At 57.3% G+C, this 27,870-nt stretch overlaps 2 protein-coding genes across 11 annotated transcripts in view; both read right to left on the bottom strand.

Annotated features, from left to right (window-relative positions):
* Positions 1-822: 822 nt before the first annotated feature.
* TPM2 (tropomyosin 2) lies at positions 823-14,512 on the bottom strand. Of its 7 annotated transcripts, none has more exons than XM_008498148.2 (9): positions 14,292-14,509; positions 13,407-13,532; positions 6,916-7,049; positions 5,697-5,814; positions 5,489-5,559; positions 4,653-4,728; positions 4,459-4,521; positions 4,097-4,166; positions 823-1,128 (listed from the first exon to the last, which is right to left on the bottom strand). In XM_008498148.2, the coding sequence occupies exons 1-9, from the start codon at positions 14,403-14,405 to the stop codon at positions 1,046-1,048; spliced, it is 855 nt and encodes a 284-aa protein (XP_008496370.2). In that variant the 5' UTR covers positions 14,406-14,509; the 3' UTR covers positions 823-1,045. The 7 variants fall into 7 exon arrangements, with proteins under 7 accessions (XP_008496370.2, XP_008496369.2, XP_030322700.1 ...); XM_008498147.2 differs by lacking the exon at positions 4,653-4,728 and adding an exon at positions 5,164-5,239 and having other exon boundaries at positions 14,292-14,508; XM_008498146.2 differs by lacking the exon at positions 823-1,128 and adding an exon at positions 3,537-3,767 and having other exon boundaries at positions 14,292-14,512.
* Positions 14,513-18,265: 3,753 nt separating this feature from the next.
* TLN1 (talin 1) overlaps positions 18,266-27,870 on the bottom strand; it is a 38,414-nt gene continuing 28,809 nt past the window's right edge. For 2 of the 4 annotated variants that reach the window (XM_030468012.1, XM_030468015.1), the window contains 14 exons: positions 26,984-27,150; positions 26,559-26,742; positions 26,200-26,325; positions 25,772-25,888; positions 25,504-25,689; positions 25,276-25,383; positions 23,053-23,055; positions 22,203-22,308; positions 21,934-22,058; positions 21,501-21,626; positions 21,301-21,363; positions 20,867-21,049; positions 20,041-20,166; positions 18,266-19,439 (listed from right to left, as the gene is read on the bottom strand). In XM_030468012.1, coding sequence (XP_030323872.1) covers positions 19,308-19,439; positions 20,041-20,166; positions 20,867-21,049; positions 21,301-21,363; positions 21,501-21,626; positions 21,934-22,058; positions 22,203-22,308; positions 23,053-23,055; positions 25,276-25,383; positions 25,504-25,689; positions 25,772-25,888; positions 26,200-26,325; positions 26,559-26,742; positions 26,984-27,150 — 1,752 coding nt within the window. In that variant the 3' untranslated portion in view covers positions 18,266-19,307. The remainder of the gene's footprint in view (positions 19,440-20,040; positions 20,167-20,866; positions 21,050-21,300; positions 21,364-21,500; positions 21,627-21,933; positions 22,059-22,202; positions 22,309-23,052; positions 23,056-25,275; positions 25,384-25,503; positions 25,690-25,771; positions 25,889-26,199; positions 26,326-26,558; positions 26,743-26,983; positions 27,151-27,870) is intronic. The other 2 variants (XM_030468014.1, XM_030468016.1) reach the window with 1 other exon arrangement.

Here is a 27,870-nt window from a genome sequence, read left to right as displayed (position 1 = left end):
CTAGTTTATACAGCTGTCCCTTGGGCAGGCATTCAGTGGCTGATAAAAAAACCACAACAAATACACAGGGTAAGCAGCTAACCCCAGGGCTGGCGAAGGCTTGGTCAGTCTCTGTTCCCAAATAAGAACTAACAGAAAAAGAGGAAATGGCCTTAAGTTGTGCCAGTTGTGCCAGAGGTTTAGTTGGGATATTTGGATAAAATTGTTCCCTCAAAGGGTTGTCAGGGACTGGCACAGTCTGCGCAGGGCAGTAGTGGAGTCACCACCCCTGGAGGTGTTTCAGAGACGTGGAGCTGTGCTTCTGAGGGACATGGTTTAGTGGTAGACTTGGCAGTGCTGAGTTAGCAGTTGGACCTTAAAGGTCTTTTCCAACCCGAACTGTTCTGTGATTTTGAGACCCTGAGAACAAACAATGTGTGCATGCATGGTCACACACTGGTATGTGCCCTCAGATGGCATCATGAGCATGAACCGTGAAGCAGACTCCATGGAGAGACTTTGTGGCTTCCCCAGATGCAGGCTGGCTGTGGGAGGGAACATGCCAGTGCCACGTGTCTATCATGGTGCACCTGAAGGTGAGTTTCAGCTTCACTTGAGATGTGGAGGTTTCCTGTGCATCACAAGGGAGCAACAGAGATGAGGGAGTGGAGCCCAAACTGTGTATATTACCACTCCCAGGCCCCCCCAGGGCTGCAGGGCACATCCTTAGCCAGCCATACAACCCTGGGCTCAAGCCCCTGAACAGCCTCCTTGCATGAATTGGGTACCCAACACATCTCCCAGCACCTGTACCTGCCCACAAGGACCAAGAGCACTTATCCATCTTGTCAAACTGCTTTAATATTTGGACATGAAGACAGGACAGAGCCAGCCAGGCTGTGCACAGACAAGATGCCTCTGAGCCTCAGTATAAGGCTGCAGGACTTCCCTTCTCAATGGATGTGTGGATTTGGCCAAGATGCAGTTCAGCTGATGATGTCCTGAGCGTGCCAGTGGGGTAACATGTGTGGGGTCGGGAGAAGGGACAAGGACTCCCCAGGGCAGCTCAGAGGTTATTCAGCTCCAACAAGGTCTGGTCCAGGACCTGGTGAATCTCCACGTTCTCCTCTTTGGCACTGGCCAGACTCTCTGTGAACACAAGGGACACACAGCCACGCACACAGGAACAGCCCAAACGTACCCAGGCACAGCCGGACACACGCACACCACACCAAGCACAGACACACGCACATGGATGGACATTTCAGTACAGCTTCAGCCTCCAGCCCAGCAGGACATCCTTACGGAGCAGAGTCCACACATGCAGCCTCATCTCTGGCAAGGGTGATCCCAGCCTCTCCAGGACCAGCCGGGTCAGCCAGGCTGGTCACAGGAGACAGATGATCCCCTCTCCTCAGCTTTTCCATCCTCACATGGTGCCTGGCTGCCCGTGGCCAGGCCTTCCGCAGGGCAGGTACCATTCCTTGGCCAGCCACCAGCATGTCCTGCCCTGGGGCATCACCACTATCTGGCTGAGGGCACGTTCACAAGCCTTTGGCCAGCAAAAGAGGAGAGGCAGTGCCTGCTGCATGACCCAGCGGTGCTCCGTGAAGGAAAGGAGTGAGACAGCAGCCCAGCAGGGCATGAAAAGAGGACAGCAGAGAGACAGGAGCACAACTAAGGAGGCTGCAGAGATGAGGTCTGCCAGCAGCCTCCTGCTTAGGCAGCCTCCTCTGCCATTCCCTTCCAAACAGCAGCTTGTCTTCCCTCTAGAGATAGGGATGGGACGAGAGCTCTGCCCACCCAGCCCCATCTCCCAGCACTCTGCTGGGTTCTTCTCTCTCCCCTGCCCCCACGTATGGGGAAGGTGCCAGGTCCGTGGCTTCTATGTAAGCCCTATGTAAGTTCCACAGCACCCTGTGGGAACCCTGCTCCCAGGGCATTCTCCCTGCACTGTTTGGGGTGACCACTGTGAGGAAGAAGAAGCTGGCTGCTGATTCCTGGGATAAGGGGAGGAAGGTAATGATACAAACCACTGCATCCCTCCCCGGCAGGGCCAGGCTGATACCAGGAACGGCCACGACTACATGAGAGTCCTTGGGATATCAAAAAAAAAAAACAACCCTCATTCTTCTCCCAAGAAAAACCTTTCTGCTCCAGAGGGGCTCCCTGTCCCCACCCAGGCAGGGCAGTAGCCCCCGGGGGGAAAAGCCAAGGCTCCATCCCCAGCGGGGAGTGGGCAGGGGGCCCGGGCCCAAAGCCAGCCTGACCGAAACGGGGCAGGGAGAGGGGGCCCGGCAGCAGCCTTGGTGCAGGAGGCTGGGCTGGGGCCGGGAGCTCCGGGCCGCTCAGTTGTTAAGGTCGGTAAGGATGACCCGCAGCTCATTAGTAAGAATGCGGTTTTTCTCGGCTTCCTGACGGGAGCGCTCTAGAGAAAACGGAGACGTCAGCGCAGCAGAGGGAAGAGAGAGAGAAAGGAGAGTTAGTGAAAAAAGACAGTATTCCCCAAAGCCATCGCTGGAAATCCTGCAGCTGCCCAGCCAGCATCGGGGACAAACTGGGCTGGCAGGAGAAGGCAGCCAGTCCTGGAGCAGGGACTGGGCTGTGGGTCCATGTGTTTGGAATTATGTTCTGGGGCACGGTAGGAGGTTGAGGAAGGGGGAGAAGGATCAGGGACCCATTTAGGGATTGCTGCTGATGGGTAGGATCAGCTCCTTCATCGAGGAGTTTACCCTTGATGCAGGGGAGATGCTGAGGCTGACATTGCTGCTTGCAGGTCATGTCTGGGAGCAGAGATGGGACAGGAACCCTGCTGTTTCAGGCCAAAGGAATCATGGAGAAGATGGCATGAGATGAGGAAAGCTATGTACAGGAGCCAGAGGGTGGTGGGGGGTCACCCCCAGGCCAATGCACAGAGGACCCTGTCCTGCTCAGCCTGGCAGCCACAGCCATCCCAAAGGTCCTGCAGCTGCAAGCTGCCTGTGACCACCCTGCTGCTGGCACCCATGTGAGACATGCAGGAGATGAGGGACAGAGTGGCATGACGAAAACAAAGGAGAAACCAAGGAAAGTAAAATGCTTTATTTAGACCAACTCAGTAACCCAGAGGGACAGAACAAAAGAAAAGTCATGAAATGCAAACTGAAGAGCAATGTGCAAAGGACAGAAGGGAGGCAGGAGCAAGGGAGGAACAGGGGATCTGGGGGCTGCCTGCCTGGTGAAGAGCTTCCTGCACAGCCAGACCCAACACTCTATCCCCGGGGTCTGAACTTTGGCAGCAGAACCGTGAGTCCTCCCCACCCCAAGCCCAGCAAAACAGCACCAGGGAGCTTTGCTTGGGGGACATGGGGGGCAGGTATCCCGCTGGCCCTGAAGCTGCGGGGTTCCTGGTGTTTGTGCGGCTGGGGAGCCCAGGAGGGAGCTGCTGGAGCAAGGAGCTCCTGGGAACAGCCCTGTTCCCCATGAGGCAATGCTGGCAGATCTGCAACTACACGGACACTGTCTGTCCAGTGTATGGGGGTCTAGGGGCTGCTACCCTGGCCTGTCAGACGCCCTAAGCACCCTGACAGACTGGCACGGGCTAGGAAGGACGAAAGAGGACAGAGCAGGCAGGCAGAGCAGTGGGAGGGCAGGGCAGGCAAGTGGACAAGCTGGGGAGGGGAAAGACAGGCAGGGGGGTGCAGTGTTGGTGCCCGGCAGAGGGGCTTAGAGGGAGGTGATGTCATTAAGTGCATTGTCCAGCTCCTCGCTGATGGCTTTGTACTTCATCTTCTGCGCATACACTTCATCTGCAGGTGGGGGGGCAGGTGGGAGGAAGGTGATGGAGCAAGGCGGGCGGTGGAGAGAGAGACAGTGGCTGTGAGCAGGAGGTCAAGGGCAGCAGGAATGTGCAGGCATTGGCAGCGTGGACGTGGCCCTATTCCCCACTCGAGGGCAGAGCCCAGACCCCTGCATCTCTGTGTTCCCAGGCCAGAAACCACAGCATCCAGCCTCACCCCTCCCAGGACCCCTGTCCATCCCTTCACCCCAGCCAGCCCCTGGCCAGCCCCTGGGCCAGTGCTCCCCAGCCCCTGGGCCAGTGCTCCCCAGGAAAGAGGGACCAGTGGAGACATTTTACCTTCTAGATCATCGATGGTTTTCTCCAGCTTCGCCACAGACCTCTCTGCAAACTCTGCCCGTGTCTCAGCCTGTGGGAGCACAGCAAGGAGGGGATGAGCTGCAGGGACAATGCAGGCTGCACTGCACCCCAAATCTGCCCCATATGCATCTTGGGTACCCTTCCAAATAAGCCCTTTCTTGGGAAAGGCAGGGGATAAGGCCCTCATGGACCCCTACAGTCTAAACCAGAGCAGGCTGATGGGCACCTGCTATGCTGCAAGCTACAGTTTGGGGAATGGTAAGAGGGCATGGGCATAAACCCCACATGGGATGGCCAACTCTTTCCTAAAGCAAAGCACTGCTAAGCCCCACACCCCTTACCTCCTTCAGTTTTTCCCCTAGAAGCTTGATTTCCTCCTCGTACTTGTCCTCCTTGGTGGAATACTGCAGAGACAGAGACAGGTACCTGTGAGCCTCATGGGACACCTCTGTCTGGCCTTCACCCCAGCAGGAGACCCCAAACCCCTCCAACCCCACACACTCTGCCCAGCCCTAGCAGCTTCCCTGGGTCCTACCTTGTCAGCCTGGGCCTCCAGGGACTTCAAGTTGTTGGTGACAATTTTCAGCTCTTCCTCTAGGTCACCACATTTACTACATCCCAAGCAGGGGCCGCCAGGAGGGGAAGCAGGGTCAAGGGTGCAGGAGAGAGGTGGGAGCAGAAAGAGCGGGTGTGGGGAAAGAGGAAAGAAAGAGAGAGAACAAGTTGAGAGAGGAGAAAATACAGTGAGGGTGGAAAAAGAGCAGAGCCACTATGAGCGGGAGCTGTCAGGACGCATCAGTTCATCCATTCCTCGTGCCTCCTTGCACAGACACTCTTTGCATCACCATCAGCCAGGATGGCCTTGCTGAGAAGGAGAGCAGGCATGGAGGGATGGAGAAGCATGCCCAGCCTGCACCCACTGGAGGGGAAGACGAGGAGAGGTCAGTGGTGGAGGCAGTGGTGCAGAGAGGAGAGAGGTGGCTCGCATGGTTTGAGAAACAGCGACAGAGGGGGTGGGGGCTGCTGCGCTTCCCCTGCCCCAGTACCTCTTCCTCTGAGGCAATGAGGGATTTGCGACTCTGGTCCATGGTCCGCAGCTCTTCTTCCAACTGTCTCACTCGGCTGAGGTGGAAGAGGGGCACCCCGGGGGGGGGGACACAGCAGAGAACAGGGTCAAGAATTTGCTGCTGGTGGACTAGCATCCCCCTGCCCCCAGCCTGTGAGCCCAGGGACCACCCTGATGACACCTTCTGCTCCCAGGTAGGGACATGCCCACCCCCCCACAGACTCCACCATCCCAACAGCTGCCAGGGACCTGGAGGATGTGATGTGTGGGACCCCCATGTGCTGCCCACTGGCAGCCCCACTCACCTCTCTGCCACCTCTGCCCTCTCCTCTGAGCGTTCCAGCTCTCCCTCAAGGACGACCAGCTTGCGGGCAACCTGTTGATGGCAACAAGATATATTTGTCAGCCCCACGTGTGCCCCAGACTGGGGGTGTAGGGCTGTGAGGAGGCAATCCTGGGCACTGCCTGTGGTTTCAGACCTGGGGAAGGGAGCATGTGAGTATGGGCACACACCTCCTCATATTTACGGTCAGCCTCCTCTGCTATATGCTTCGCCTCCTTCAGCTGCATTTCCTGGAGCTCCATCTTCTCCTCATCTTTCATGGCTCTGTTTTCGATGACCTTCATTCCTCTAAGGAAAATCCAACCCAGAAGATGTTACTGCTGGGGTAACTGAGGTGGCACCTGCACCCCCTGTCAGCTCACTATATATCTTCACCAGCTATGGAGACATGGGACATTGCCTCAGGATGCTGCCAATCGCTGGCCACCTGGCACAGCAGGATCACACCACTGGTACCCCAAGGATGCTCCTGTGCACAATTAAGGCAACAAAAGTAGCACCAGGATCATGTTCCAGACTGAGGAGATGTGGCTATGGTGCCACTCAAACAGTCAGGTACTAAACCTATCATCTGGTAGGGGAAAAATGTGTGCAGAGCCAGCAGGAACCTCCACAAAAAGATCCTGACAGGCTGGCAACCTTTACAAAATGCCAGAAAACATCTCATGGCAAAGCCTTTTCTTCCTGATCACAAGCAGGGAGTCACTGAACCCCCGCTAGCCCTCACGGCAGGGACTTCTGCAGAATCTTCTTTTCACCCTCAGATGCTGTTGCTCAAAATGGTCTTTGCCAATGGAGGGGGCAGCTCACACAACTGTTAGGAATGCCCTGACATGTCTGGGCGCTCCCATACGACTTGAGTGTCCTCGCCTGCCTGGCTCCTGCCCGGGAAACCTTGGTCCGAGGGTGGTCCAACACACTTTGCAGGACTGTTTTTTTAAATGAGGAAGGTTTGTTTTTAAAAACCTGACCTCAGCTCCCAGGCATAGATGTCCTGTCCTTGGATGCTCAGCTCTCAAGTGGAAGAGGCTACTCTGGGGCATAAAACATGGTCCAAGCACTATCTGGCTTGTTTACAGCCTGGTATTTGTATCAACAACAAATAAAACTTTTCAGGGTTTTATCAGTGCCTTGGAAATTTCAGAGCCTTCTGAAGAATGCTTGTATGTGCAAGCATTGTACAATATGAAAGCACAAGCATGAAAGCTTGTATGTGCATCTTCTGCATGGTGGCTTTGCTCTCTCTCTTTGGAGTCTGCAGGAAAACTAAAGCACACCACATAAGGTCACTTCATAGGGACCCCACAGTGTAACCAAGGGGGCTGCCTGCAATCATTGTTGACTCCCATGACCCAGCATTGTCCCCCATTCTGTCCCTTTCCATCACACCTCTCGCTCTCATCAGCTGCCTTCTCAGCCTCCTCCAGCTTCTGCAGGGCAGTGGCCAGGCGCTCCTGGGCTCGATCCAGCTCCTCCTCCACCAGCTGGATACGGCGGTTCAGAGAAGCCACTTCAGCCTCAGCCTGAGGAAACAGAAACCCCTCGGTCACCACATGTCCTGTATATGCATATATATATTTTAAAAATAATTTTCAGTGGCTACCTCCACATTTGCTATTCATTGCTGGGCACCATGCAGCAAGCCAGCGCTCACTGGAATGGGATGCCAGACCACACATCCCCTCACCTTTCTATGGAGACAACAGTTTTCTCCAACCTTAGTGCCTCATCTGACACTGTCTCCTCCAGGCCACACAACCCCACCCCAGCATGTGTAGACCCTCTATCACATCCTCACACCTTCAGCTCCTGCTCTGTGAGAGCAGTGAGATGCATTCTCATGCAGGGCAGCGTGTCCAGAGCAGTCATGCCATCATGGAGATGGTATTTGGGGTTTTGCAGAGCAGTGAGTAAAGGGGGAGGAATGCCCCATGCAGCTCCGCTCCCGAAAAGGAGATCGGAGCTGCTTGTGGATTTCCTGTTTATGGAGGCAGCGGAGCAAGCGGGGAGCCCCTCCTGCAGGAACCTCTGGCCCTGCACAAGGGGGCAGCCCCCCCCTATGATGTGCAGGGCAGTGCTGGGGCCAATGAAGCGAGTCGACCTTGTCGGGCTGGCTCCTGGCTGCTCTGCAGCCGCCAGAGCCCGTGGGATTGGGGCCCCCAGCTTTCCCAGGCTCTCCGTGCACAGGGCTGGGAGCTGGGGCTGGCCGGGAGTGGTGGCCCTGGCCACCCGCCAGCCCCTCAATGCCTGGCCTTGCACTCTTTCCATTTGGTGAAAGCCTCCTGCTCCATCACCACTGCCGGGAAATGCTGCCTCAGCAGCTCCCGGCGCTGCTCCCAGCCGGGGGGTGCTGCAGGGAAGGCAAACCCTGAGTGCAAAGGGATGGGTGGTTATGAGACCTCTCCACAGGGAGCAGCCCCATCCACCAAGATGCAGGGTGGCCTACAACAACCCAAGGAATAATGTCTCCTGCTTATTTACAGGCTGGAGCAGGCCTTCTGGCCAGCTGCAGTGCCTGGCCCTGTCCTCCAGTGCCAGGAAAACCCCTGGGGATACTGGGACATTGGCCAAGCAGGAGGACCATGAGAGCAGTGAAGGGTTGTCACCCTGCATGCACCAGACCACCTCTGAGCACTGGTGGTCCCCCATGTCAAGCTGGAAGGATGTGAATGGGCACATCTGGCACCTCTATGAGCATGGCAGCCAAGCAGCCTGCTGAGAGGGCAACTAGCCCCATGGCTGGCACAATAGCCACATCCGCCCCATGAACAGCCTTTTTCCAGGCTCACTGAGAGTTCCTCTCCAGACACGCCACCTAACAGAGAGCTGACGCTGGCCCCTGTGGGGGATGCTCTGCCTACACTGTTTGCATCACCCCAGCAGGAGCTTTTTTCCCAGAGAATCGCCCCCAAAGTGGGTCAAAGCTGCTCGGGTGGACACTGGGGAACATGAGCACTCCAGCAGATCCCAGTGACAGAGGAACCTGATCTGCAGCTGCAGGAAGGGGCCATTTCCTCCACACACAGCCTGAGTGACAACAGCCCGGGTACCGCACCCAGCTCAGCCGCGCCTGATAATGGTGAGGATGTTAAAGGAATGGGCACAGGGAGAAGAAAGAAAAAGAATACCCAAGCCTCAACAACAATAAAAAAGCCAAACCAGGAACAAGCAGCAGCTTGCAAATGCCATCCCACTGCTGGAGTGGAAATTTTAGCTTGTGGAAACATGAAAGGGTGGCTTGTCCCCACAAAAAGGATACGCTGAAGAGCCAAAAGCTCTGTGACTGCTGCGGCCCAGACCGCTGGAAGCCAGACAAGAGCCTGGGCGTGGGATTTTCAGCCGTGCACACGGCCGGCCTCCGAGGAAAGGGATCGATCCTTTCCCAAAATCTGTCCGACCCCAAGCAGAGCCCAGGCAGCGCTGGCCGCTCTCCGGTGTCCGCCAGCCGGGGAAGCCCAGGACGGCCCCGCCGCACGGAGCATCCCTCGCCAGACACACGGAGGGAAGCAGCTGGAGGAGACAGCCCGCTGGCAGGGCCTCTGCCCGAAGTCCCCTGGCCCGGGGGCTCCTGCCAGCTCTCCCGGGACCTCCTGGCGCTCCGCTCCGGGGGCAGGCAGACGGATACCCTGGCGAGGAGTGTGTGGGGGAGGGAGCGGGTCCATCCCGAAAGGAAGGATGCCGGCGGCAGGGCTGGGGCCGGTGGGGCATTCCGGGCAGCTGCCGGGACGTCCCCGACCCCATCGCGCTGTGCCCCCCCACCCCCTCCTCCTCCTCCTCCCACCTCTTCGGCGGCCCTTACCCGCTCCCGGGCCTGCCGCTCGGCATCGGCCTCCCGCTGCAGGTGCTCGGCGCGCTCCTCCGCCTCGTCGGCCACCTGCTGCAGGCTTTGGATCTTCTTCTTGACGGCGTCGATGGAGCTGATGCCGGCCATGGCTGGGGCTGCGGGCGGGGAGGCCGCGCCGCCGAGCCCTTTGTGGGATCCGCCCGGCTCGGGCAGGAAGCGCTCAGGCAGCGGCCGCTCCCGCCGCCCGCCCTGCCTCCATCCCTTCCTGCTCCTCCTCCTCCTTCTGCTGACACCGACCGACCTGGGTCGCCGTTGTCTGGGGCAGCGCTCACAGAGACACGTACCCCCGGGCAGCGTGGATGGTGCCCACCTCCGACAGGGGACAATCCCCCACATCAGGAGGGATGTACAGCCCCCCCCACACACACAGTGTCACCCCACTTAGGACATAGGGTGACACCTTGGGCAGGACGCATGGTTCTCCCCAGGCAGGAGTCACTGTGCCTACTCCCCTCCCCACCAAGGAAAGATGTGCAGGGCAGGGCACAGTGTCCCTCAGCCCCAGCAGGGTGTCACCCACAGCAGATGCACAATTCCTACTGGCAGGGCACATGGTACCCCCAGATAGGGCACACGATGCTCCCGAGGATACAGGACACAGCCCCACACACGCCTCTGGAGCAGGGCACATAGTCCTCTCTCTTGGCAGGGTGCACAGTGCACCCCAGGCAAAGGTGCACAGTCCCACCAAAATCCCCCAGAGCAATTGGGCAAAACCGAAGGAGTTCATTTCCCTGGGGAAAAATGGACCCAGGCAGTCTGAGAGCACCAGAGCCTGGCCTCTGTGAGCCTCCATGGGCACAGGAGCTGTGTGTACCTATGGGTCCTTCCAAAGCTGTACCCCCTAAACCTCCAGCTGCAGAGCTGAGGGTGGGCAGCTGGGGCCCACCTGTGCCATAGGGGCTACAGGTAACTCAATGAAAGTCATGGGGCAGAGCCCACTTCTGGGCACCTTCTGGGGCTACCTAGGGCTGGAGTCACTGGGACACAGACGTGTCCCTAACAGCCATCCTGCTCAGCCCCTTGGCATCTGATCCCTGAAGTGGGGACCTGACTGCCAGCCCCACAGAGACCCATGGGGCCCACTGAGGCTGGGGGCTCTGCCCCATGGGGCAGGCCAGTCCCCACCTCTCAGCTCTGCATCTTGTCTTGGGCACATGCCCTGATCCATCAGGAGGGGACGGCTCTGGTTGCACTCAATCCTCCCTTAAGGAGCTCTGACAGCTCCTGGGCAGCCCTGGGTGCTGGTGCATTTCACACCTGCTTCCAGGGTCACCAGTTTCTGGGCTGACCCTTCCAGCTGCCTTCAGCTCTGGGGCCAGGGGGATGCTGGGGGTCACATGTCCACACCATCAGCAGAGCCACAGCAGAAGAGGCAGCACTGCGGGCCCCTTGGGAACACAAAGACTTGGGCTTGGCCTCAGTCACAGATGGTCCTGCCCCACTTCCAGCCCAACACCTGGCTACCGAGAGTTCTCCCAAGCCAGTGTACGGAGCCAGGAGCAGAAACGGGGGTCCACAGCAGCAATGGGTCAGGAGCGAGCTGGCTGCGGGCAGACAGGGGACAGGTTGGAGGGACAGCCACCCTGACCCTGTGGTGGCCAAGCTGGGTGCCTCCTGCTCTGGCCCCACCCAGGGATGCAGTCACTTCCCAGCAGAGCCCCGTTCCCTCCCACTGCCTCGGGGTATCGCCAAATAAGAGCAAAGTCTCAACCGGGAAGAGGAGCCGGGGCGGGAACTTGGGTGAAGTTTTTGGGATCGCGGCCTGGGAACGGCGGAATTTCCCTCACACCCCGCTGGGGTGGCCGGTGTTAGGCCGCCATCTGGGGACACGGAGGGCTGGAGGGAGCTGCTTTGGCTAGACCCACTGTCACGATTGCACCGTGGCCAGCAGCCCCTTCCCTGGGCACTACAGGCTGTCCCTGCTGGGGACAAAGAGGTGGTGGGGTCCCCGTGGCCTTGCAGAGCTGTTGGGAAGGGACTGCCAGCGAAGCGAAGCTGCTGACTGGGGGTCAGGTGCTTCCTGATCTCTGCCACCATCTGACACCCCTCCCTTCCAAGTGCCATGGGTGTAGCTTTGCACCCCTCAGTGAAACCTCCAAAGGCTTTGAGCACTGACACAGGGCAGTGCCAGAGCAGAGAGAGATATAAGTTGACATTTTTGCCAAGAGCAGGAGCCTGCCTGGATGGCAGTGATGGACTCTGACCTGCCCAAGGGACTCTGTACTCACAGGCACAGGCTGTCCAAGTAGCCAAGGGGGGTATGGGGTTCCCCTGGGAGGTAGGCAGATGGGCTCCAAGGATCTATCCTGCCCTCCCTTCGATGGAGACAGGAACTGAGCTGCATCTTGCCCTGGGGGGAGGATGACACCAGCCCTGGCACTTAAAGCTGTCAGCATGTTCAGGTTCCTGGCACAGGGGCATGGTGACTCCTAGAGCCCTGTACATGGTGCATCCAGTCCAGGCTTCAGCATGGACCCGGGGCAGCTGCACTGTTGATGGGTTCCCATCCCTGCCACTGCACCCACCAGAGACAGCTTGCCCTTCCTTATGCCACCGTGCCTCCCCCTCCACACCTGGAGAGGTCAGTGGCTCCTGTCCCCTGTATCTGCTGGGATGGGATCCCCTGTGCTGAAGCCACAGGCTGGCCAAGCCTCTGTGGACTGAGAGTGGGGAGATGCACCCTCCCTGACCAGGATGGCATCACACAGCTCACTGCCAGCAGGAGACAACTCCACACACCATGGGGTGTCCAGAGGGCTGATGTCTGCCCCTGGCATTGTTTGCTCCTTCCTCTGAATCCTATGCTGGGGACATCCCACCCACACTCAGCCAGACCCTGCACTGAGTTTGCCCTGTCCGGCACCAGCATGGGTCCAGTCTGACCAGCACAGCTCCTGTGCACATGGCAGGGGCCCTACCCATCTTGATGTGCCTGCCCCATGTGAGGATATACATGCCCCTCCAGGGGATTTTTCATGTTTTAATTGCTTAGTGTAGTATCTAACTAAACCAGGGTAGGCTCGTAGGTTCAGCAAACAACTCTGGGCAGCACCCCCAGCTGCTCTCCAGGGGCTCTTGACCATGCCAGAAACTTGTGCTGCTTGTCCTTGTCTGCTCACCTCTGTCCTTGGCAGCTGCCTTGGAGATTTGATGCATCTCCCCCATTTAGCTCCATAAACCTGCTGGGATTAAGTTTTTTGCTCTCAATCCTAAAAAGCCTGGCCATGCCCTGCTGGCTTTGGTCCAGGCAGCTCCCCTTTAGCTTCTCCTCCAGTTTCCAGGGTTGGTTTTCATCAAAGAAGGACTGGATATCAAAAGGAGAATTTATTTATAGGGTGTCAAATACCCTGTGTGGCATGGCAGGTTGTTATACCCCGTTCCTGAGTGGTTTGGTGGCTACACACAGCTGTTCCACCTCTCATCCTGGCCAGGCATAAGCCAATTTCAACACCTTCCTAACATCTCCCTGGCAGGATCCATTTCCCAGGAGAAACATCAGTCACAGCACTAAATAAAACTCTTCCTGGCCTTACCTTTCCTAAGGACACAGGGTGGCACACTGGACCCCAAAATGACTGAGTCGTGCCTGAGCATCCTTCCTTGCAGCCAGAACTCAGCTGCTGGCCATGGGCAAGAGCTTTTTTTATTTGTCCATTCTTTTTTTTTTTTTTTTTTGCTTTTTTGCCACTGTTTAGCAAGTGCCACAGAGTTTTTCCTACAAGCATTGTGGAGGTACATGCCTGAGGACACAGCTTGGAACATTCATCTCCTTTAGCTTTGGGGACCCAGGCAGGCATCTGCCGATGAAGCTCCAGCCAAGACTGACTGCCCCAATGGTGGATGGTTCCCAAACCCTGAGGAGGATCTGTTCATTCCCTGCCCTGTATCTCAGCCCCATTTAGCGTCACCGTTGCAGGAATTGGATCCTGACAGTCTTCCCCATGGACACTTTCCATATAAGGCCCCCCTCTTCCTTCACCCCCCCGAGGTCCGGCACCCGTGCAGCAGAGGAGTTGCTGGCATGCCTACATACGTCTGTAGCTTTCTTCTCCGCCTGCTCCAGCTTCTCCTGGGCCTCCTTGACAGACTCGGAGTACTTCTCCACCTCATCCTCCGTGCCCTTCAGCTTCTTCTGCAAGCTCTGCTGTTCCTCCTCCAGCTGCAGAAGGGATAAAGGGAAAGGGTCAGGGGGGTATATTGGTACCCACAAGGCTGGAGTGGGGCAGCCATCCTCTTTCTAGGGACACCCAGGCTGAGGGCACAGTGGGAGCACACAGATGTGCTCCCTCTTCCAACTTTGGTGTGGTGCATCCCCAGGGAGCCCTTGATTTCCTGGGCCAGAGCAGCACCCCTCATCCCCGAACCTAGAGGGGATTAAGGAGGTGGTGGGCTCCTTCCCCGTGTAAGGGACTGGAGAGATCCCAGTTTGGGATCTCTAGGGATCACCAAGAAGGTCCCCATCTCTATGTGACTGGGGTGGGAGTCGACTGTTCTCAAGGATCTCCCTGGCAGAGGAAAAGAGAGGTGACACTGGGGTGTCCCACCAAGATAAGGCATCTTTGAGGGGACCAGTGCGAGGAGTCAGGAGCAACAAACAGGCTGGAATACTGGTCCCTGAGGACAGACACGCAGTGGGGTGAGGTCTCTGAAGATGAGGACCCAGAGGGGTGAGGTCTCAAGGGCTGAACACTCCTAGGACAGAGGTTCTCAGGCTGGATAACCAGCACAGGGAGGTCCCTTGGACTGGGCACACAGAGGATGAGGTAGCCAGACCGAAAATCCAGCTAGACAGAGTCCCTGGGGCTGGGCATTCCTAGAATGGAGTTTCCCCAGGCTGGACACCCGTCGGGACGGGACCCCCAGGTCTCAAGACCCTTCAGGCCCGGTGCCACTGCGGGGCCGTCCGTGGGACACCCACCTGCTTGCAGCGGTCCTCTGCCTGCTTCTTGTCAGCCTCCGCCTGCTCGGCGCGATCGATGGCGTTCTCCTTGTCCAGTTTCAGCATCTGCATCTTCTTCTTGATGGCTTCCATGGTGGCGGCGGGGCGGTGGCGGCGGAGCGCGGAGCAGCGGGGGCAGAAGGAGCAAAGGGAGGCGGTGGCAGCACCGGCACTGAGTTCCCGGTCCCGCCGCGCAGCCTAAAAACCGGGGAGGGGCCGCTCCGGCACCTCCCCCGCCGCCCGCCAGCACCTTTTAGGGACAGGCTTTCCACCGGCTGCAGCACCGGGCGGGACGGGGAGGGGGGAGACCGGGGGATGGGAGAGGGGGGTGGCACCCACGGGGGCACCGGGAGAGGCGCAGCACAGGGCACCGTGCTAGGGGTACCCTGGTGGCAGTGGGTGAGGGTCATCCCTGTGTGAGGGACATCAGAGGGGCACTGCGCTAGGGGTGCCCTGGGGGCACTATGCTTGGAACACTGCTTTAGGGATACCCTGGTGGCACTGGGTGAGGGACCCCCCGGTGGCATTGTGCTGTGTACCCCAAGTGGCCAGGGACATCCTGGTGGCAATGTGAGAGGGGCACACCGCTGGCACAGCACCAGGGATGTGATGGTGGCACCTCGTTTGAGGTTCACCCCGGGCTACGGGGAGAAGGAAATCCTGGAGCACTGCAGTAGAGGTTTGCTTGGGAAACCCTGGTGGCACTCTGCCAGAGACACCCCAGGTTTATTGTGCTAGGGACACCCCAGTGGCACTCTGCTAAGGACACCCCGGTGGGGTGGTGCACTGTGGTAGGGACATATCTGCTGGCACTTCCCAATGGTGCTGGGCTAAGGAGGGGATGAGGAACCCTATGGCCTCCACCACCGCGGGGGACACACCATGTCTGGTCTTGCACCTGGGGACCGCATAGCTTGGCAGTGTGCTGTTACTGTGCCCCAGGGTCACCACCATCCATCCATCCATCCATCCATCCATCCATCCATCCATCCATCCTTCCTCAGGAACTGAGCCCCACCTCTGCACTGGCCAGAACTGTCCCCACCCTACAGGATATTTGCATGGCTGGCATTGCCCTAGGCACACCCTATGCCCTGTCACTGCACTCTAGGGCCCGAGGGCCTCTGCTTGCTAGTACTGGCTTGGGGGCATATCAGGGGCTGGCAAAACACCTGAGAACACTCATGGACTGACACTGAAATCTTGGAACACTCTCAAGCTGTGATTGCACTCAAAGATACTCAGAGGCTGTGACTGCAGCTGGGGACACCCATATGTTGTGATTGCAGTTGAGGATGTTACAGGTTGGCACTGCAGGGATATCCACAGGCTATGATTGCACTCAGGGGCTCTGACTGCACCCGGGGACACTGTGGGCTGGCATAGCTCACATGGGGAAAATCCTACAGGAGAGAAGCATAAGGAGCCCCTGATTCCCCTATCCAGCTGCTGCGTCATGACGGGGCAGAAGGGCCCCAGCTCCATGCTGGATCCCTGGCACTCACCTCCCTGCTGCCTTGCACCCTTGTGCCTCCAAAGGGGACAACCCAACTTGTGCACAGCCCATAGGGTGGCATTTCAGGGAGAGACAGAGCGAGTGCGCAGCCCACCGCCCTTCTCCATCTTTCTGCTCTAAATAAACTGTATTCCACAGTCAAAAAAATGCAAACCCTTCAGATCCTGGCTCCTCCAAAAATAACCCGAGCTTTAATAACGCTTGTAAATGCTTCTGGCACATTTCCAGCTGCAGGGTGGGCTCCGGGCTGGGGGGTGGAAGGAGGTGGTGGAGGGGCTGCCTGAGCAGTGCAGCATGAGGGGAGGGGTGGATAGGATGGGGACACATGGCCCCCCCCAGCCCATTGTCCCACAGCTACATCCAGCCCTTGCCCATTGCAGCTTCTTGGCACTGGTGATCCAAGAAGAGAGAAGCAAAAAGTTTTCGAGATCTGGAGAAAATGGCTTTCTAGGAGCCCTCAGCCCTGGGTTGCAGGGAGTGTAGGAGCGACAGGAGCAGCCGAGGACCAAAGGGCTGCTGGCGCCATGGGGAAAGCAGCAGAAGAGCCTCTGCTGGACTCTGGAGAGCAGCTATTAATACTGACGAATTAGGCACATATTTGGACAAGGAAAATCAGTAACCACCAGCACACAGCTTCTGAGGGGAGGGGTAAGATTCATCTCCCATCATTCCCTGGTCAGGATGGATGGCTTTTTGCAAGATGCTTTGGCTCAGAGCAACTTCATGGGCTTGGCACACAAGGGAAGGATGATGATGTACATGGTGTGAGCAGCCAGGCAGTTCCCTAGAGCTGGGCAGGGTTTTAGCCCTCAGATGTCCCTCTGAAGGACCGAATTTTCCCTCTCTCCTCACTCTCTTTTGCTGCAGGCAACATGGCCACATCTGACTGGCACAGCAGGTGCCCAGGCCCACAAGTCTACTACCCTCAAAGCTGTCCTCTAGGGTGATCTCTGGGACAAAGGGGTGCAAAGGGGTGTAAGTGAGCATCCACCCCATTGCTGCCCCATGCCAAGCCCCACCCAGCCCTGGCCTAAGGTGTCCATCCACAGTGACCCTTGCTCCATGCTCCATGGACTGACTGCACTCCTAGGAAAAGGCTTGGACAACCATCTGAAGAGAACTTCCTGAGTGCAACCTGTGCCCCAGCTTCTCACCCTGTCCCAGGGCTCCACACGAAATTGGGCTGTGGCTTCCCTGCCTACCTCCAACTTAGCCAGACTTGGATCCCTGCAGAGGTGCAGGCATTTCATGACTGTGACACCTTGGCTCCAAGCTCCTGCATGTGCTCACACAGACCTGCCTGCCTAAATAGTCCCTACCCACCGGAGTGGGTAAATTGCACCCCTGGGGTGGGTCCCTCCCCTGGGGTTTGTGCCACCACCCCTTGCCTGTAGCCCAGACGGGAGCACACCAGAGTGGGTGTGTTTGCAGCCCTGTGCTGAGGGTGCTGGAGGTCCTTTGGCTCCAAGATGCTGGGAAGAAGCTAGGGCTGGTGCTACACCCTGCCCTCTCACTGTCCTTGCTCCAAGGGGCAGTACCTGAGCAAAGACCCGGTGCTGGGCCAGGCCAGTGCAGATTGCCAGGGGACAGCTGGGAGGACAGGGATGCCTGCGAGAGCCGCAAATCCACTCTGGAGCCTGGCCAGGGGTGAAGGTCCCAGGGGATACAGACTCTCTGCATTCCCGGCAATGTGCACACAAGGGGCCAAGAGGTCCCCAGACAGGATGCTGTGGAGCATTGCCCTGGTCTGTAGCTCATGCTGCCCAGGATGGGTCCCAGAGGCTGGGGACATGTGCAAACCCACCCACGTCCCCACTCCACCCCACAGCATCCCTGCCTGCCCCGCTGCTACTTGGGCCCCAAAAATCCCTGCTGAGTGACAGGATGGGAACAGGTGGGGACACACTCGGGGCAGCTGCTGCCTGCACAGGTTGGCCCCAGGGGACTATTTTGGGGCGGTGATCTCAGCACCAGCAGCCGGGAGGGCTCTGGCCACATTCCTGGGCCCACAGCATGCCAAGGGCTGCCACTTCCCCACCAGTGGGACACCAGTGGTCAGGGGGTCTCCCACCTGCATGCCTGTAAGCACCCTATTCAAGGATATTTTCAGCTGGTGGCAGGAAGAGGGCCAGGAGACCAGCAGACCAGCTGCCCCCTCCCCTCCTAAAGACCAAATCCCCCAGCAACAAAATCCCCAGGATCCCCTCCTGTGACAGTGGCCCCCCAGCAGCACCTGCGAGGGCCGGCACATGGCTGGCAGCAGGGGTCCAGCCTGCTGGGTGCCTGGGGGCTGAACGTGCCTCAAATATTTTCCATGCTGTATAAGCACCCGTGCTGCGCTCCCCCCTGCCTCTGCTGGGAGGGCAGGCGCCTTTGCCCCCCCTGCCCACCAACCCTCTCTTTATCCCGGGGGCGTATGTTGACACACAGGCCGTGAGAAAGCAGGAAAATCAGATTTTATTGAATGCATCTTTCCAAGGAGACATGGGCACCCCCCACCCCACCCCGGAGCTTCGGAGGGAGCTGGTTTCCTTCAATGTTTAATATAGGATGCTTTAAGTATCAAAATAGTGAGAGAAGCCTCAGCAAGTGCAAAGGGGGAGGGACAGGGATCCCGGAACCAAGGAGGGGTGGATTGCTGGGCTGCGGGACCCCAGTGAAAGCTGAGTGTTAGTGGGGAAGGCACAAGCTGGGGCAGGCGTAATAAATGAACTTTGAAAGCTGCAGGCTCAATACTAGAGAAATGGAAAAGTTACAAAAATATTCCGGATCTTGGAAAACGATGCAGGCACTTGGGAGGGATAAAGAAGGCAGAGCTGGCTGGGGATGGGGGAAAATCTCACAGGAAGGCAAAGAGCAGCTCCGGGGGTGAACCCATCGCATCCCCCCCTTCCTGAGCGGAGGCACTGCTTCCAGCCTTGCTGCTCCCCAGGGGAGCCCTGGCTGAAGAACATGCTCATGGAAGGGGGTCAGTGCCTCCCAGGGAAGCTGGGGAGGAAGGGGAGAGGAGGAAGATTGAGCCAGCAGTAAGGCATTGGAGGTAAAAGGCAGTTCCCGTGCGAGACCTCAGTGAGGAACCTGAACGCACAGGAGAAGGGGTAAGGAGAAAGAAGAAAGGAGCACAAGCAAGACAAACAAAGGCACACAGAAATATCCCCTACAAATGGAGCTCTCCAGCCCCGCACCCTGAGGCGGGCAGGTGAGCCCTGAGCCGGTGCAGCCCCAGCTCCCAGCCCAGCCGGGTCCCTCCGGGAGCTCTGGCTGTGCCAGGGTGGGCGTGGGAAGGTGGGCTGGGCGGCAAAGCGGAGCTGCTGGTGCGGCACCGGCTTGGAGCAGCAACTGGGTTAGTCCCGGCGCTCTGGGTGCAGGCAGAGCTCTGGCCTAGCCCAGGCAGCCCTTCGTTTGAGCCGGGTCGTCTTAAATATGAGCGGGCAGGCGGGTGGCAGTCTGTGCGGTGAGCGGCGGGAGGGGGGCGGGGCTCAGTTCTGCTCCTCGTCCCGCAGCTCCGAGGGGAGGAACTTGTACTGCTGCTGCCGGATCATGGCCAGCTTCTTCCGAGCCTCCTCCAGCTCCCGCTCCTTCCGCAACATCTCCTCTTGGGCAGCGATGATCTGCCAGGAGAGAGCCCCGGGGTCACAGGTGCCTCCAGCATGGATGGGCCAGATGGAGCCTCTGCCTTTGCTGAGGCTGCTGCTTTCCCCCATCACAGCCCCAGACCCCCGAGGCTGGTGTGGCCCCATGCACGAGGGCTTTATTGTCCCTGCAGTAGCAACACTGTTGTTTTGAGATGACAGGGAGTAGCACAGCTCCTGGAGCTCAGCTCAGGCACCCTGTTCACAGTTGTGAGCCTGTGGGCAGGAGGCAGCACTGGGGCCTGTGGCATCTCACACGGGGCAGCTCTCACCTCTTACCCAAAGCTCTGCCCTTCATACCTGTCAGGAACACTGGGACAGCTCAGGCACCACACCAAGGAGAAGCCAGGGGGTTACACTCCTGCGAGTGTGCACCATCACTGGCTGTGCCTGCTGCTACATGGGGCCAGGATGAGGGTGAAGCAATAGTGTTTAACTGGGTAGTATGGGTGTACCCACAGCATCTTTAGGAAGGTCTCTGGAAACATGGTGGTGGGTGTGGGACACACTCTTGAGAAAGGCACACACAGGTTGTGGTGGCAGCCAGCACTGCCCCTGCCCTATCAGAGCTGTTCCTCACCTGTGCAATCCCCCCGACCATCTTCTCCTTCACCACCACCGTCTCATCATGGTCCTGGAAGGCAGCTGCCTTCTGTGCTGCCTTCACCAGATTGTCCGACGCCCTCTTCACGGCATTGCCAGCAGCCTGCAGGGGGGAAGGAGGGGAAAACATCCTAAGACCCAGCCCCAGGGTAACAACTGCAGCCTGGAGGGGGTGTGAAAGAGTCCCTGCCCCAGGCCATGCTGGCAGGCAGGACGAGCAGCCAGGCATGCTGGGAGCTACAGGCAGGGATTCCTTTACATGGCTCGGTGCCTTGCCAGCCGTTCATGACCATTTCAGGCACTGCTGCTCTCAGCCAGGCTCTGCCTCCTGTCTGAGCAGTGAGGCAGGGACTGGGGAGCAGACTCACCAACTCCCCTGCCTCCTCCCCTGAGGAACCAGTGCTGGGATCTTGGGGGTTAACATGGGTAGGCATAAATTTTGAGTGTCGCTGAGTCTGAGAATTAAGGGTGCTACAAATATGCCCCCCAAACATTAACCTCTAAAATGACAGGGATGCAGTGTGCACAGTTCAGACATTCCTGTGCCAGTTCATCCCCCCTGCCAGGCTCAAGCAGCCCAGCACCACTCATACGCCTGGCTAGCAGTGAAGCTCATATCTAGCTAGCAGTGAAGTCCAAGTGACCTGGAGCCTGTGCTCCAACGATCTCCCCGCTGACAGCATGCAGGCAGGGAGGTGTGTGAGCCCTGGGTAGCACAAACCTTCACTCAGCCCACTCCCACCCACCCCTCAAGCAACCAGAGAAAAGGCAGCTGGGGCTGGGGGAGGTAGCCTGGGACTTACCTGGAGCCGCTTCATGGCCTCTGAGTCATGGTCAGCCTTCACCTTGCAGGCCACCAGCAGCTGTGCTGTGGAGGCAGCCACCTGCTTGGCAGATGAGATGAGCTTCTCCTCGCTGGCATGGCCCTGCACTGCTGCATTGGCTGCTTCGCACAGGTTGTTGGTGGCAGCAGCCACCATGCGTGCCTGCAGAGAGAGAGGCTGTCAGGGAGCCAACCCTGGTGAGGGGATACCCGGCTAGACCCCAAGAAAGCTGTGGGGCATGGCATGGGGACAACCAGCTCCTATACCATGTCACAGCTGGTGGGTGAAGGAGCAAGAAACATTGCTGCTTCTTCCACCAAGGAGAAGTGCAAGGGCAGAGCATCCTCATCTTTGCAGCAGCAGCCAAGATGAGGGTTGCTCCCCCACCCTCTGAGCATGACCTTGATACTCACAGCTGAAATGAGTCCCTGGGACCACTGTCCATCATCCACTGCATTGGCGGGAATGGCGCCCACCTGCCAAGAAGGAGAGAACTGAGGCTCACCACCCCATGTGTCCTTTATCATGGGGCACAAGGGCTACAAGCAACCCTGGGAGAAGGGAGAACCCACCACAGCCCTACATGATCTTAAATATTTCCCCCTTCCCTTACCTTTCCTTGGGCCACTAATTCTCGCTGGGCTGCTGAAGCTGCCTTCACCAGGGCGCTCGTGGCTGCAGCAATGGATTTGGCTGCTTCCAGGATCTGCTCCTCAAAATTCAGGCTCTCATCTGCTTGCTGCAAGCAAAAGCAGGGTGTGAGTGCCAGGCTGGGAGAGCTGGGGCAGAGCAAGGGGACATAATGGGACTAAGGGAGCACATAAAGAGCTTGACTAAGGGCCACTGGGGGACAGGAAGGTTTGGGTTGCTCAAGGAAGGTCCAGCTGAGGACATGGGGTACATTGGGAGCACAGAAAGCAGGACTGGCTATTGGATGTGTGGCATCCCATGTATGACCTTTGACACCTGTGTGAAGGGCAGACAGGAGAGTCCCACCCAGTCCACTCTGAGCTGAGTGTGGGCATCTGCCAAGGCAGCACCACTACCTTGGGCTTGGCTCTTGGTTTCAGCTGCTCCAGCTTCTTGGCAGCAGCCTCAATGGCAGCTGCTGCCCCCAGCAGCTCATTCTCAGCGATGACAGTGGGGTCTTCTGGATCAACCCACTCTGTCCCTAGTAAAAACAGGAAGAGAGGAAGGTTAAAGCTGCACATGAGGCCTCATCTCCAACTCCCTCTACCTCCTCCAGCTGCTACTGAGCTCTCTCACCCTAATCCCAGCCCTCAGTCCAGCCCTCCTGAGCAGGACCTTCCCTCACCTTTCATGGCCTCAGCTGCCTGGATGAGCTCGGTGACAGAGCTGGCCACACGCTTGGAGTAGCCTGCCAGCTGCTGCTTCAGCTCATGAGTTGGCTTCTGCAGGATCTGTGGGGAAGCAGCAGATGTAAGCACCTGGAAAAGGGGGACCTCAGAGGTCTGTTCAGGGTGTGCTCCCCAGGGAAGGAGGGCGGGGGGATCCTCTAGCTCCCCAGACGTGCAAGCATCAGATGTTGTTGGTGATGGTCTCTGAAGTGACCCCAGCTGGTCTCCTGCCCAACGACCCAATGAGACTCCTCTTAGCCCTTCTGCATCCACAGCTTCTGGGACATCTTGTGGAAACAAGACCCTCAGTGCAAGCCTTCCTGAACTCAGCAGCTACCCTCTCCAGGATCTGTTCCCCAACAAAGCATTTCAAGCTCTAGAAGCACTTCCTTCTTGCTGAAACTAATTAGGAGATTTGTCAGCAAACAAAAGCTGGACAAAGCAGGGTGACCCAGGAGCCATATCCCAGCCCAGGAGGGCTGGACCTGCCAGGATAAGGTGGCACGCAGAGCCATGAGGATCCTTCAGAGGGGTGGGACACATGCACACACCACAGCACACGTGTGCACACACACACAGGATCTGTAGGCAAAAGCAGAGCTCACCACTGGCTCGACTTGCATGGCAGAGGTGGCAGCTGCCCACCAGCTAGAGCGGGTGTGAGTACACACACAGACACAGACCCCAGGGTCCCTGCGGACACACGCAAGTGCCACCCCAGCACTGGGCTGGGCACACAGACACACCATGAGCAAGGCTCATGCTGAGGTTAGACACCAGCAGGCACCCCAGTGTCACCTTACTCACCGGCTGACAAGGAGGGAGGGAGGGAGGGAGAGAAGGAGAAGAGAAAGAAGAAAGCAGTGAACAGCCCAGCCAGGACATGTGGGTGCTGGGGATAAGGGTTGCAGGGAGCACACGAGAGGTGAGTGCTCTCTAGTGCAGGGTGAAGGGAAGCCAAGAGAAGTGGGAATGAAGGATAAAAAGTCCTAAGTGGAGAGCTGTGTTGCCATCATTAGCTCATCCTTCAGCCTTGGAGGACTGGGGAAGCCAGAGGACGGGGATGAGGCTCCTACAGCCAGAGAAGACACCCACACCCAGAGCAGCCATGAAGTGACTCTCCTCCTTGCTCCACTTTATACCTTATTTCTTTCACCCTTAACTGCTTCACTGCAGTTTGCAGCCACCAGATTTCTCTTCCTTTTGGAGGGAGAGACCTACTGCTACCAAATAACAAGTCCCTGTGGAGGTTCAGATTCCTTCAGATCCCCTCCCCAGTGAAATAAGCAGACGTTCCCACTCCCCTGCCAGGAGCCATGTCTTCCATCCTGAGACAAATAACCCTCTTTCTGGAACCCCAAACCATGCTTGTTCACACTCCGTGTAAAGCACTGGTCCCCACGGGGTCCCAGTGTACAGCAATGGTCTTGCTGCTGCCAGGGAGTGAGGCAGCATCACATCTGCCATCTTCCCTCCTTTTCCTCGATATCTTTCCTGCTTGTGGCTTTCCAGGAGCCTGATGCCCTCTGATAAATGGGAGCTTCATTCCTGTCTTTACAGACCAGAGTGCTGCAGAGTCTGAGGAGGTCACAGCTTTATCCTGGACTCGTGTGGGGCCATCCCAGCAAAGTCATTGGAGCTGCACGTGGCTCAGAGTTCCCAGGCTGATGGAACACAGTGATGGCTGGTTTACCCTCATAAGCTCATCCAGACTATATGGCACATTATTAAGCCTGCTATCTGCCCTTACAACCTATTTAAAACTACTAAACAGTCTCTGTCTGGGTCTGAAGGAACCCCAGAGGCCATGGGGTTACTGAAGTACACCTATGATGAGCCTTTCACAGGATGAGAGACGTTCACAGGATTAAGAGACGTTGCACAGCAGCTGGATGGTTACACCCTGAATATAGCAGAATAGCGTGCTCCTGCAAGTAGGCTGACCTCAGGCACTGCCACACTAACTCATTAGACCAAATCATCTGTTAACAACAGGCCATCCAGAGAATTTCCTCTCAGCACTCCAGCCTTGGCTGCCGTGACTTATGTGTGGCTGAAGCATCCTCCAGGCAGACATTTGATCTAGATGCAGATGGATGGAAAACTCACCACTCCCCTTGGAACTGTACCCCAGTGGTTACCTCCTGCAGATAAAACCACCCTCTGACTTCCTCTCTGCCTACCTTCCATTGCAACCCATCCATTTCTGCCCACCTCCTCTTTGAGCTGCCAGTGTTGTTTGCCACCTGCCTAAAGGGCCTTTCCTTGCAGGAAACCAGCCAGAGCTCCACCACCTTGTGTCTGGTGAGCCTGAATGGCACTCTCCCATCAAGCCCTTCTAACTAGCTTAGTGAAACCCTACCACAGAGCTGACTTGCCCTCAGCCTTTGTCTTGACTCTGCTTTGAGGGCTCCCACAGCTCTGTGGGCTTGGTCTGTATATCTCTCCAATGCCCTTGACTCCACCTTTGTGAGCTTGCCAAGAATGCAAACCACTGGAGGGACCTCATCTGATCCTTTCTACTGCTCTACAGTCTTAATTTGCTTCTTGTAAATCAATGAAAGCAGCCAGTTGAAGACTTTGGGAGGGCTCAGAAAAAGGAAGAGTGGACAAACAGGGTGCAGCTGGTATTTGTAGCAATAACCCCTCCTATTGTGGGCACTGCCCACCTCTCACTCTGCAGTGACCTTAACAAACTCTGTTTTCACATGGCCTGAAGTCTTATTCCCACCACTTTTACTGGAAGCTGCTTCAGGATTTTGCTCCTGTGTTGTCAAGTTTCCAGACTCCATCTGTTTACAGACAGTTAATCTCCATCTGTTGTTAGCCAAATACCTTTCTTCAGAGCCTGTTTATCTCTTTGACATCTGCTTCGCAGGCAGGGGCTCGGACATGTGCTGTGCCAGCATGCAGGTAGCGAAGGGGGCAGTGTAAAGACCTCAGAGGGAGGGGCAGAGCCCAGAAGGAAACTGGGGGAACACCACGGGTGGCCTCTGCCCACCCTGGGAACAGTGGTGGGGGGACACTCACCACCAGCACATGCTCCAGCAGCTCCAGGTAGCCATCGGCACACTCCTTGCCAAAGCGCAGTGCCCGCTGCCGCACGTCCCCGCTCACCTCTGGGTGGTAGGCAGCTTCCTGAAAACCGGAGACAGAGAAACCCCCAATCACACACAGAGCCACCCCTGCTGGCACCCACAGCCCCCCCAGCAAGCTTTGCTAGACCCAGGTTTGTCCCCCACCGCCAGCCCACCCCACCTTGCAGGCACGCAGCATATCGGCGATGGCGCGGCGGCTCAGGTTGGCCGTGGCGATGACATCTTCCTGCCGACACGAGTTGCCGGCTGCCACCGCTTTGGCTGTGGCCATCGTGATGCCTTTTGTCATACGGATGAAGTCCTCTGGGGTGGAGACCTTGGCGGGGGGCACGGGGGAGGAGAAGACCTGCCAGGGGAGAGGTGGTGGTGGTGAGGCAGGGGGCAGGCGGTGGGAGGGGTGGTGGTGGCAGTGCTGTGGCTGTACTCACTGCCAGCTCTTGGCGGATGTGCTCTATCGTGGCCTCCAGTGCTCGTGTCCCCTTCGTGGCCTCGTCCTCCACAGCCTTCACTGTCTTCAGCAAGGAAGTGACATTTGTCACCATCACCTGTGGAAGGGAAGAGAGACAGGTGAAGCCCCACACAAGCTCAGAGCTGCTGCCAGTACCTGTCCCCACCAGTTCATGGTGTGGTCCAAAATGGCCCTGTTCCCATACTCCACTCACACCACCTCATCTGGCTCTAACACCAATGCCTCCCCTGCATGCTATACCCCACCTTTTCTGTGCCTCTTCCTCCCCTCCTGCCCTGACTGCCCTGCCAGTTGTCCTTCTGTCCTCAGACAGGCAGAGAAGCCCCCCTACCCCTTCTCCAGCCTCCCCTGCCCCATTCTCTCCTTTCCATCATGCCCAGCTCAGACCTTGGCGGAGTTCTTCAGCTGATAGACAGCAGGGTCATCCCCGGCTTTGCCAGCAGCTGCCTTGGTGGCACCAATCAGGTCTCCAAGTGCTTTGGCCACATCCTTCACAGCATTGATCAGGACCACCTGGGAAGACCAAGACAAGAGCGAGATTTTGGGACTGATCACACTCAGGCTGAGGGTAGTGTGGCCCAGCAGTAAGAAATTTAGGCATCCCAAGTGACACAGCTGGGGTTTGACACTCCCCAGCTCAGCCAGCACCAACCAAAGCCCAGCCAGCCTTCTCCACAACATGTAGAATGCAGCCCAGAACACCATATGACATATAACCTTCAACCCTTCCATTCACCCCATCCCACCTGAGTCTCTGGGTCTTCAGATCCCAGGCTGGCAGCACCCAACTTCACCACCTCTGCTAGGCGGGTGATGGTGGACACAGAGGACTGGGCAGCCTGGGCCAGCTTCTCCTGGCTGGCTGTGGCATTCTGCACTAACACCTTGGTGTCCTCCACCAGTGCCTTGGCGGTCTTCAAGATGCCCTCCCTGGGAAAAAGAAGGGAGTGAGAGAGGACACAGACTTCTACACACACATGGGATCCTTGGGGTGTGGAGAAACTGTGGACCCTGCCTCCTACACGTACAAGCTGGAGAGGAAACAGTGTGACTTGAATTTGCAGCTCTCCTTGGGGCTAGTCCACAGCTCAGAAAGACAGGAGACCATGGGATAGAGCCCAATCCACCCCTACCTCTGTCTGAGCAGAGGCTGGATGAGGAGCCCAGGTACCTGTGGTCAGCAAAGGTCTCCGAGTTCTCTCTGTTGAGGGTTCCTGCTGTGGCAAACATGATGGTGGTGTCAAGGTCAGCAATGATGCCGGAGACAGCGCTGGCTGCGGTGATGCAGGCTTGTGTCCCACGGTTCCCAGCCTGGAGAGCTGCCAGCACATGAGACACCTGTGGGGTACAAGTAGGGTGACTGGGGGATCAGAACAGGTTCAGGCAACCCCCGCTGCATGCACCTTCTCCAACACCTCCCAAGACAGAGCTGCTCCATCCCAGGAGCAGGAACTGGGAATTCTGTGGTCTGGTCACCCCTTCTTAGCTTCCAGTTATTTATTTTTATCTTGCACCTATCACATTTGGGGATTCAGGAGACAGTGGACTATAGTAGTTTCCAGATAAAAATGGTTCATATGATGGGCATCAGAACATTACAAATCATTTCTTCTTTATCTGCTAAACTCAATTTTTGTACTTGAGCAAGCACTCATAGAAGAATGAGTTTCCTGATGGAAAGAAATCTTGGAAAGGAAGGACTTGCAGGAGGCCTTGAGCATTCAGACATGTGCCAGGCACAATGAGCAAGTATTTGTTTTGCTTTTGTGATTTTGCCTACAAGTACTGCAGCTCTACCCCTACCGAGCAGAGTTTTTTATCCATGTTTTCATCAGTTACTCAGAAGTGTTCTCTTCAGAAAGCTTTCCACCATGCCAGCAAAAGGTGAGGGGGAGATCAACCGCCCAGCATGAACAGCAAGCTTGGATAGAGATGCTTCAAACACTATGCCCACCACTTCAAGAGCTGATTTGGACTACCACCAGCATGTAAATCAGTCTTCCCTGGCAGGCCATCATTGGCACTACAGCAGGCATCACCTGGAGATAACACTCACCC

The sequence above is a fragment of the Calypte anna genome, chromosome Z (genome assembly GCF_003957555.1).
Source record: "Calypte anna isolate BGI_N300 chromosome Z, bCalAnn1_v1.p, whole genome shotgun sequence".
NCBI classification, from domain to species: domain Eukaryota; kingdom Metazoa; phylum Chordata; class Aves; order Apodiformes; family Trochilidae; genus Calypte; species Calypte anna.
This window is presented reverse-complemented; position numbering and strand designations above follow the sequence as displayed.